Source organism: Anneissia japonica, unplaced genomic scaffold (assembly GCF_011630105.1).
Source record: "Anneissia japonica isolate Jap-2015-1 unplaced genomic scaffold, ASM1163010v1 scaffold287739_len226637_cov155, whole genome shotgun sequence".
Taxonomy (NCBI): domain Eukaryota; kingdom Metazoa; phylum Echinodermata; class Crinoidea; order Comatulida; family Comatulidae; genus Anneissia; species Anneissia japonica.
In genome coordinates, this window is record NW_022709606.1 from 169,068 (window position 1) to 180,201 (window position 11,134).

Consider the following 11,134-nt stretch of genomic DNA (forward strand, 5'->3'; position numbering starts at 1 on the left):
CTTTTATGAAATTTATGAAACCCAACAAATTTTATTTAATTATTTATTTATTTATTTATTTATTCTTTCTTTATGCTGAATAACACTTTCAGTGAAAGCATTGATTTCTAAAGTGGTTTAGTATTAACAAATAAGACAAATTAAACATGAATTATATAAAGTTTATATAGTACAAGGTAAAAAAAAAAAAGATGATGATGATGGTGATATACTGTTGTAAATTTAAAGTTAGATTTGCAGTGACATCACAAGTGCATCGCTCCATTGCCAGGCACACATTTCGCAAACAATTGAGTTCATTGATGCGTAAAATTTATTGTGGGCGTGACATGTTGTATGACGTTCCATCGTTCAATCACTCGCACACAATAAATGATAGCGTTTGATTTATAAGAGCTTTGAACTTAGGAGCCGTCCTGCAAAGAAGATTCTGTGTCAAGTGTGATATTGCTGACCTCTTACTCTAAACTAATTCAAACAGGCTGTTTCTGAAGTGCTTACATGTAAGTGTACAAAGAAATTCATTCTCTTGTTTTTTAGCTAGTAGTGATATTTAGGTAAACAGTTGATAGCATAGATCACTAGGTGCCAATACTTCTTGATCTCCTGTAAATTCTCTACTGGGTATAGTGCTATAGTAAGCCTTTGCATGTTAACTCGCAGGTGAATAGTGTGATGTGCCAACTAGTTGGTAGATGCATTCATTCTCAGATATGAACATTATTTTTTGAATAACCATTAGACATCATCCATTAATGAAATTTTACAAGAGTACAAATTATAATTTTTTATGACCTCCCTTTCTCCCCACAAACAGTACTGTACACAATGTAATGATTATATTTACTATTTTGGTCATTATTGCTTGAATACACGGTTGACCTCATCACATCCACAATTCAAATGTTTAAGTCTACTCTGCAGACTAATAATAAATTCAGTAATAGTGAAGTCAACGAGAAGGAAATGCCCATCCGAATTATCCTACCCTTCAAAGACCAGAAATCTGCCAACTCAGTTAAGCGTCAACTGCGCCAACTAAGCAAAAAAATAGACCAAAACATTTTTCCTGTTTTCACAAGCAGAAAAATAAGTGATGAAATTAAGAAAACAAAAAGAAAACCTACAATCATAAATCAGCAGTGTGTTGTGTACAGATTTAAATGTGACTTGTGTGATGCAAGTTATGTCGGATGCACAAACCAACACCTCTACCAACGTATTGCTGAACATAAAAGATTTCTGTTATAGGACAACACGCTAAGGACCATAATATCTGCCCAAACAGTATTGAGTCATGTTTCAGCATTTTAAAGGCCAGCTCCGGGCATACATTTTCTCAAAAAATTTACAAATTTTATCAAATGAACAGTATAGAACATGTGATTTAAATTATATCTGCATAATTTGAAGTGAAGGATACATGCAGGGCTGTTTACATTTCTTTCTTTTCTGTAAATTATTTACACTCAGGTATTTATCATGAATTTTGAAAAAATATATTAAGAAAGAAGTCAAGTGATAAATTAGGATTACAATTATAAATAGCAGACCAATCTTCTTGGTATAGTTCATTACTGAAAGAATTTTTATCTTTAATACAATAATACAATAATAAGGTGAACCGGTATTAGTTTCCACAGTAGAATTATAGATATCATTTTCAACAATACAAAAAATAGGTAAATGGTCGGAAATGTCAGATATAAGTATACCCGACACAATATTGGAATCATATTGGTTAGTAAAAAAATTATTGATTAGAGTAGCACTATGAGTAGTAATTCTGGTGGGTTTTGAAATAGTTGGAAAAAATGAATTTGATATAATAAGATTTTAAAAACTATTAATATGATCGTGACTGTCGAATTTTATCAAATCAGTGTTAAAATCCCCATTAGGTTACATCTCTTATTTTCAGAATTTATTTTTATGAGTAAATGTTCCATATTATTTGCAAAACAATTCAACATTAATATTTGGTGGTTTATAAATTACACCTATAATGACATTTCTCCTATTATTGATAGTTTCAATAAAGAACGAATCACATACCTCTTTGGGTAACATCATTTCTTAGTGTATATTGTAAACCGACACCACCCACTTGCTTGTTAAACCTTGTACTAGAGTGGAATTTATAATCGTCAAGATATGGGTGTATCATTTTATCACTTAGCCAGGTTTCTGATAAACCAATTAATGAGAAATTATAGTTTAGGGAATTTATCAAATATTGAAATTGATCCAATTTATTATTAATACTTATTGTATTAATATGAAGAAGTGATAATGCTTTTCTATTTGACTGGCTAATTAAATCATTAAATTTACAAATATCAACATATCTACATTGATCAAGAGTAGCACATCTGGAGTTTAATTGATTAATTAGCATATCAGCCTGTTGGTCATATTTGTCGTCATAGTCGTCTTTGAAAGGGTTTGTGTAAATATTATTAATAATGGTATAAGACTCATTTATTTTTTCATTTAACGTGTTTCTTAGATCAATGTCATGAAATAGTAAATATATAAATAGGTTATTACTCATAATTTAACATAGTTAGATATGTAAAACGATTTGACGATAACATTTTTGCATCAAGAAAAAAAGGGATAAACAATACACCAGTAAAAAATTACTAAAATAAAAAACAAACACAAACACAAATACACAGATCCCCATACAAATGTAATGATGATATAGACAGTATGAATACACAGAGATAGAGGTAATTTAATCGTCCTACTTGACAAGAAGTCTTTGACTTAAATGACATGAATACATTACGTAATTAAGACAAAGGAATCAAGTGTATCGCTACTTTTGGAATGCCACAATAAATGTTTTGTATGCCTACAGGCATACTTTGTGTTGAATTTTCTGAGTGCTATTATAAAATTCTGATTCAACTGGAGACATTTTTTATTTGATTATCAGTAACGATTATCAGTAACGATAATCACCTACTTCAGAAGAGGATATGGAACATCCAGCAGCCAGTCAAACTCAAGGCTTTGGGGTTAAGGTTAATAATAATAATAACTTTATTGTTTCTCTTTTGTAACAGAGGCACAATCATTAAAGAGATTGTTTTTCTTTTGTAACAGAGGCACAATCATTAAAGATATTGTTTCTCTTTTGTAACAGTGGCACAATCGTTAAAGAGATTGTTTCTCTTTTGTAACAGTGGCACAATCGTTAAAGAGATTGTTTCTCTTTTGTAACAGAGGCACAATCGTTAAAGAGATGTGCAACAATAATTCACAAAATAAGATTTAAAGAAAATAACATATGTACATTTGTCTTGCATAGACTTTACTAACCTAACACACTATACAGTACTTCATCAGTATTTTGAATTTTTTTACTAAACTAATAACGAAAAGAAATTATAATGCGCATCCCAGGAAATGAACTACACACCACTGCTCTCGACACCATTTACGCCATTGCCAGGAATTCATGACAATGAGTGACCAATGTCGAAACTTGGCGGCTTGCATTCCACCTCCTGGAGAATGCATTACATTTTATCTGAATAAACTGAAAAGAAACATATAAGAAACTTACAAGAAAAGAAAAGAAAGGGAAAAAAATGATAATAATAGTAATAAATGTATAAACATACAGTGTATTCATATCATTCACTACTAATTAATTGTATGTAAAGAGCATAAATGTTTTAATACTATAAATACTCAGTAAAACTCCAAAATATATACCTTACTAATTGAAATTTAGAAGAATGTTACCAACCTAATTACAATACTGACATATTTTTTTCATAGTTCAGGTGATTTGTGCTGTCTTCTTCGGTGTGTGTGTTATTTTTATTTGTGTTGTCGTATGCAGTTCTGGTTAAAAGTAAGGGTATGTTCAGACATCAGTGTAGAGGCTACCATACGCACCACTGGATTAGCTTTAAAGCACCACCTGTTACACCAGCAAGCAATGATTTCTACCTTGGCAAAAGGAGATTATGTATTATGTAAGTTTGGCAGAAGTTTTTAGATCCAGCTGTACTGGGCTTCCCTTGTTTGTATTCCTACCTGCATTTCTGTTTAACAATTTTTTTCTCTGGAGAAATCTATCTTGTGTTTCTAATATCTTAACTAATATCTAAATCCAAATGATTGTCGTAAAGACTAGTACGACTCATCACTGTTTGTAACATCACATCTGGCATATCAGCTGCCGTGAATAGTAACAGGTATTAAAATTGATTGATGTCACTTAGCATTTTTGTTAAACTGCAATTAAAGCATTTAAGGGTAAGGTCACAAACCGCCCAATTTTACACCTTTTGCCCCAGTTTTTAATATTCAAAAATCTATCTCATTCACTGTGCTCCAGTTTTTCATCAAACAAGTTTTTTCTGTTTTAGAAAAATCAGTTCAAAAATATATCAAAAATGTTTTTTCCTCCGGAGTATGACTTTACACAGTTTTCAGTAACGGATCCTGGAATTTGAAGAATGTGGGGAGTGGTGGGGACTTTCACAGGTGAAGGAGATACCACGTCAGCCCTACCATGATTGGGGCTGAGCAAAGAAATTGTATGATTATGGCACCTCTAGATGGCTGGAAATTGCAACCTTATGGACTTTCAATATCATTTTATTTTTTTCCAATTTATTTGGAAAAAAATTTAGGGGGAATAAGACAGCATGGCCTCCTTGAATCTGCCACTGTCAGTGGAACCTCTAGGAATTTGAAATAGAGGATGAAATGAAGGGGGTTTTTGAAGGGAAGGACCTACACCACCACTGGGAAATAGTGCACCACAGTCTAGAAGCACAGATACAATAGGGAAAATATCATCAATCATTGACAATCGCACAATGATCAATATATATAATATATATTTGTTAGAGTCTATCTTTCTATATTGTATTTGATGTCACTTTATGTACTATATTTGAAAGTTCTTACTTGTACGATGAATTATAGGTGGTCCTAGTTGAATACTGCTCTGATTCATGAAGGAAGTAGGGGATGAATTTCTGGAATGTGCGAGAGGGAGTTTTTAATTTCCTACCTCCGAAAATGTGGAAAAAAATGTTACCTCTGGTAATGTGTGGAATGCACACCCTCCCCTTGCATATGGGCCTGCTCCCAGGATATCAATGTAACGTAAGACTATCACGCATTAAAAATTATGAACACAGCCCAAGGTAAACCAAAATGGTTTGATTACATTGCTTATTGAATTGCTAACACATTGGTATACTGCACTTTTTATGGCTTTTTTGTTAGTCTGCAGAATTTTTTTTTATCTTATGTTTGAAAAAAAACCAGTAAACCCTATCGCTAGTTGTACATAGCATTGACATCCTAACAATAGATACAGTTGTCAGGCAAAAAGGAACTTATTGCCTTAGAAAACATGAATACAAAGTATATTTAATTTAAACAGAAATGTTAATCTTACAGGATAATAATCAATAGGATATCCAGGTAAGTCACATTTTCAAAGCTCACGTCACTTAAGCCGTGCTTACATGCACCTAATGATAAATTAAGCGCCCAACAATTTGATTCATAATCGCTTCGCCTTTGAGTTTTGCAACACGCCTGCAAAGTTGAGTTTGTGTGATTGTATTAAACTGAATACCTCTTAGGTTCTTGGAAACTAGCACAAACAGGCTCTTACAGAAGCACTTTAAAGTAAGTGTAAAAAGAAATTCTCTACTACTACTAATAATAATACAGTGATGTATAGGTAGACTGCTGAGAGCATTGGATCAGACTAGACAGACAAGCACCTCTTGCTCACCTGTGAATTCTATACAGGCTAGCCTTCATGTCGCAGGAGGCATGTATAAGACGGAAAAAAGAAAGCAAACACTGGTTTGGATGGAAATTGTCATTTTATTCAATGACGAAAAACAATTTAATATACTGTAGTTAACTCAAAATGTGTAATGGGGCAGCCACCATTGATGACATTACATTAGCTAAAGATTTTATAGAATGGGAACATAAGGCTGCCCCTGAAGATTAAATATAAAGAATATATATAAATGTATAAGATAAATGTAAAGGGATTGTCATCCGGTGTACTGCCACCAGAAGGACCCCACTGGAAATAAGTATTCTAGACTTTCATGTGCTATCCTTGGTGTATACACCAAATAAATCCAATCCAATCCAGTATATATAAATACCTGTATATAAGTTCAGACTGTTACATTACACCTGACACATGATCAATACCTACATAAAATCTTTCAATGGCGACTACAATATAAATCGTACATGAAGAGTTGTAAAACGTTAATCAAATCAATATAACCAAACCAAATATAGTGCCTCTACAAAATCACCAAGCATACACCCTTCCACAACATAAATTCATTTTTTTTTTCATTTTTACAAAAAATGTGTTTTGTGTCTTAACTTGCAGCAAATGGTTCCCTGCAGCTAATTGGTAGATATTAAAGCATTCTATCTTTTGCTACATACAGTCCCATTAATAGATTCTCAGCAATTTGACCTCTGAAAGGTCATTGTTTGTTAAAAAAAATCGAGCGCCTAAGACAACTGAGAAGCTGAGTTTCCTTCTTTCGTTCTGCCGGGTAAAATCAATTACTTTAGGCAACGTTTGAAGACTAACCTACTTGTACCAACGTCCGCATGTCACGACGCTGGAGTATTACTATTCAGCGTTTTTACTATATTTCTAGGTTTCCATTTCTACGTTTAATCGGCCCATGTCTCAGCCACAATATTTTGAGGCCAATATTATTTACGAACCCAGTTAAACTTATTTACTAGCCTATTTCAACGTGCTAATTATTACATTTAGGCGACGCTTGTTGTAGACTGGCATGCACAGTGTTTTCGGAAATAAATACCATTTTATACACATGCGCAGATTGATTCGCCAGCAGCGAGTCATCGCCAGCAGCAGCAAGTCATCGCCAGCAGCGAGATGTCACTGCAGCAAAACACTATTGTACACGGTACCAACGCTGTTCTAATATAAACAATGGGTCGTGTCTCATATTATTTGTTATATTTTTATTTTTCGTTATTTTCACTTGACTCGCATAAATAATTTTGTTCGAAGAACATTTATATGCAGTTGTACTTCGCAGCACTTCACTTGCAATTTGCAATTTCTAGTTGGTAGATATTAAAGCATTCTATCTTTTGCTACGTACAGTCCCATTTATAGATTCTCCGATGATATATCCTAATAGGCTTACATTTTATATGTGCATTGTGTTCAAATAAAATTGTTGATACTCTTTCTTTGTATGTTATTCCTAATAAAATCAAAATGTTGAGTTAGTAATATGGCCTTTTTAATTTCCCCTATATATAGATCACAATGTTACATGTAGGTCTAAGGTAAAGGTAAAGGTAGGAGAATAACCCATAACTTGCAGCGTCATTGTGCTGAATTGCAAATGGGCGTGGTCTGTGACTACCTAGCAGCCGTAAAAGGCGCTTCTTGGTAGATACATGTTCACATCATTCCACAACGTCAGGGGCTGAAATGAACCATAACATCGGGGTAACCCCCTACTCTTCCGAAAGATGCAATGGGTTCTTTAAAGTGCACACGAGCCAGATGTATACACTGGACCTCCATTTTAAGTCCTTATCCGAGAAGACTTAGTTCTACCAACCGAACCATGGGCGAGGAGCGGCTGGAACCAGCGCCGATGTTAAAGGCTATAGCTCTATCTGTAGGTCTATAGAATTACATGATAATAAAATATGATCTTATCTTTCTATTACAATCTTCTGTAGGCCTAAATTTAACAGAATATGATTTACAAACTAAAAAAAATGACAGTGTTGTGGATTGTACTTAAAAAGATTGACACTTAACTTAGTGAATGGTACGCATAATTAAATGGGATGCGTTCAGTGATGTGCCAGAAACAAATTATTAAACCTTGTTGATATTACAGGGAAAACATCAAAGGGGAAATTAAAATTTTAAAATATATAATCTCCAAATTTTTTTTTTTTTTTTTAAACTCAGATAACAGATATCAGCATTAAATATCCGTGAGCCTGTTTACCGAGCAAAAAAACATGTGTTTTTAAAAGGTTAGGGACAAAAACATGGTTATAAATGCATTTGATAGCTTGTTTGCAGGAAATTGGTGCTTTACCATAATGTTTCCAGCCATCTAGAAGTCCCAATTTTTTTTTTTATCTTGTTTTAGGAGGAGGGGACACCTCCCTTCCATACGCACCCTCGGCTTGGCCTTCGACCCTCAGATAACGCTGCGCACTATTAGTTACACCCATAAATACTTAGCCCCTCCCCAGTCAGACATCTTAGCATCATGCAATTGAACGCTTACAAAAAAGAGGTTGTAAAATCATCCTAGGTCCAAGTTATACTACTTACCCAGATGCCTTAGTCCATTGCAATTTAACTACATTAAGAAATCGCAGAGATAAAATATGTCTTCAATTTGCAAATAAACTAATGAATTCTCCTGATTTTCGTAGTTGGTTGCCTAGATCCACAGTGCAAGAGAGTTGTAGAATATTACGTAATGCCAACCTTATACCTTCTCTCCTTACCCAAGATTCGTACAAAACGGTTAAAAAATAGTCCAATCCCCTATTCGATCAATTTGTGGAATAAGGATGCTTCAACAGTCTAGTGCTTTCATTTCTAGTTAGTTCATGAGTTACTTTTAATTGGATTGATGGTCACTTTAATGTTAATTTTTATTGAGTTTTGGCTTTGTGAAATTGTGGATTTTTTTACTTGCATTTTTAGATGGTTTTTTTTCATTATCATTAATTAATTGGTCCATTGTTTTATCTTTGAATGTAAAAAAATGTGAATGTTAAATTTTGTAAAATTGTGTCAATTCAGCCTTTGGCTGCCATAAACAATTTTTTTATGTTTTTATGAATAAAATATATCTTGAATAAAATCACATACATTTTTCACATAAAATTTCATAGAGTGGCATGACCCAAAAATAATGTGTATTTTACACTCAAGCAGTCTTTATTAAACACATTACATAAAATAAATGAAAGCAGTATACAAATATACTGTATAAACATCAAGAGAACAGGACCAAATAAAAGTTATAAGATTATGCTAAGTTACACTAGTAGAACTTGTTATTTCTTAATTTGGATACATTATGATTCATAACAAATGTTTTGTTTAAGTTTTCACTTAAATGTCATGGGTCATGTTTTTTATTCAAGATTAATATTGATTATGAGTCAGTACAGTATCTTTGCAAGTGCATCTGTTATGGTTGAATTGTGATGCTGGTGCAGTAATTATTGTAATTGAATAATAATATGTTTAAGTAGGCTTTTCATAACTAGATGTGTTGAAAGTACTGTAGTTTTAAATGTCAACATATAACACAAAGGTGTTATTAATAGCACTGTTTGCGCATTGATGGTTACTACAGGAAGGAACTTAGGATAAGTCCAGGTTGGGATAATGGTTCAGATAAGGAAAACATCGCAACTCATAAATTCAAACAATTGATTTATTCTAAAATATGAAAGATCGGTTCAGGAAAAATAGGGGGAAAATCTGCAAGAATCAAGAAAATATTTTTGTCCATAGAAAAAAAAAAATACAAATACTGTATGGTTTATTTTTCCTATATTTCGTAGAAGAAAGAAAATTGTACAGTAATTATTGTCAGCTTTTGTTACTAGACATCCATATCGATTAAAATAAACCATAGGTCCGTTCAAGCTATTTCCCCTGCTACAGAAATAGGAACAAATCTACTGCTGCTCCCATAGAGACATATGGTGCGTTCGGTGAGTTTTTTGTGGCGTGTAACTCGGTATAAATTCGGAAATGGCCATTTCCAGTTCTCGCCCGAACGGAAAGGAGCATTCTTTATCACTTAATCACTTTTTGGTATCTCTTTAATTGTTTCAACATGTGCCAGAAGTAAAAGTCTGTTTAAACTTTCAAAAACAAAACTGAAAAGCTCGATAAAATAATGTAAATACTTACATGGCTCATCATGTGTTTGTAATGTCACATCTGGCATGTCAGCTACCATGAATAATGCTTTTAGTAAGCAATAGAACATTAAAATTTGTTTATGCCACTTAACATTATGGTTAATTAACAGTGACGTTTTAACTGCACTTAAAACGTCTAATAATTGCTTAATACCACAAGCTTTCAGATGCTTTCAGTCACCACTATCCTTGAAATTTTCATTCTCTATGGTACCAGCAAACCTATTCCTCCATGGTAGAAGCATGGTACCTTAATCTTTGATGTCACTGCATATGGTGAAAACATTAAAATCAAATCAAATATTAAAAAGTCAGTTATATTTTTAATTTATTTATTCATTCAATTGTTTATTTGAAAAAATGTCAGATGGAAGAATAGTTGTTTATGTATTTGCATTGATAGCAGAACAGAATTGGTCAAAGGTTTTTTTAGAAATATAGGCTACTAATGTAATACTTTCCGCCTATACAAAATAGATTAAATTTGTGCATGAGCTATGTTATTATGCTTGCAATTCATGTTAATTTCTCTGACTCAAAATTATATAGGCCTCTAAGACAAATCTTGGTGCCAACACCACCAAAATTTTTTGAAATTATTACAAAGAAAAGAAATGTAGAAACTTTAAGAATTTTGATGAAGCAAAGTTTAGAACAGATATATTAAATGTAAACTGGACAGAAATCACAACTTACACAAATGTGGATGATGCTGTTCAATATTTTGAGGAAACATTTCTAAATATTGCCAATAAGAATGCACCGATAAAATGTAAAAGGATGAGACACAAAAACAGCCCATGGCTAACGCAAAAAGTCTTAAAGCTTATGAGAGAAAGAGATGTTCTAAAAAGGAGAGCCAATAAGAAAAATGAACCCCATATGTGGACCGAATATAGGAAACTAAGAAATAAAGTTAACATTGAACTTAGAAAATACAAAAAAGAGTATTTTACAGAACAACTAAATACAAAAGACCCAAAGAAGATTTGGGATAATATCAGATTTATAGTACCAGGTAAGAATAAAAATACGAACATAGCAAGTGTGAAAACTAATAATGGTGATATAACTAATCCAGAAGATATTGCAAACACATTAAACCAGTACTTTGCAAATATTGGTCCAACACTTG

At 32.9% G+C, this 11,134-nt stretch overlaps 1 protein-coding gene and 1 long non-coding RNA gene across 3 annotated transcripts in view; one reads left to right on the plus strand and one right to left on the minus strand.

Annotated features, from left to right (window-relative positions):
- LOC117106755 overlaps positions 1-10,070 on the minus strand; it is a 66,451-nt gene extending 56,381 nt beyond the window's left edge. Inside the window, exon 1 of the long non-coding RNA XR_004445135.1 lies at positions 9,989-10,070. This is a non-coding gene — a long non-coding RNA (uncharacterized LOC117106755). The remainder of the gene's footprint in view (positions 1-9,988) is intronic.
- LOC117106754 overlaps positions 385-11,134 on the plus strand; it is a 34,727-nt gene continuing 23,977 nt past the window's right edge. The window contains exon 1 of one of the 2 annotated variants that reach the window (XM_033248177.1): positions 385-503. Coding sequence is in view for 1 of the 2 variants with exons in the window: in XM_033248174.1 (XP_033104065.1) it covers positions 3,880-3,995 (116 nt within the window). In the remaining variant the exon portion in view is untranslated. Of the gene's footprint in view, positions 504-3,870; positions 3,996-11,134 lie in introns of those variants that run through there. The other variant, XM_033248174.1, reaches the window with a different exon arrangement.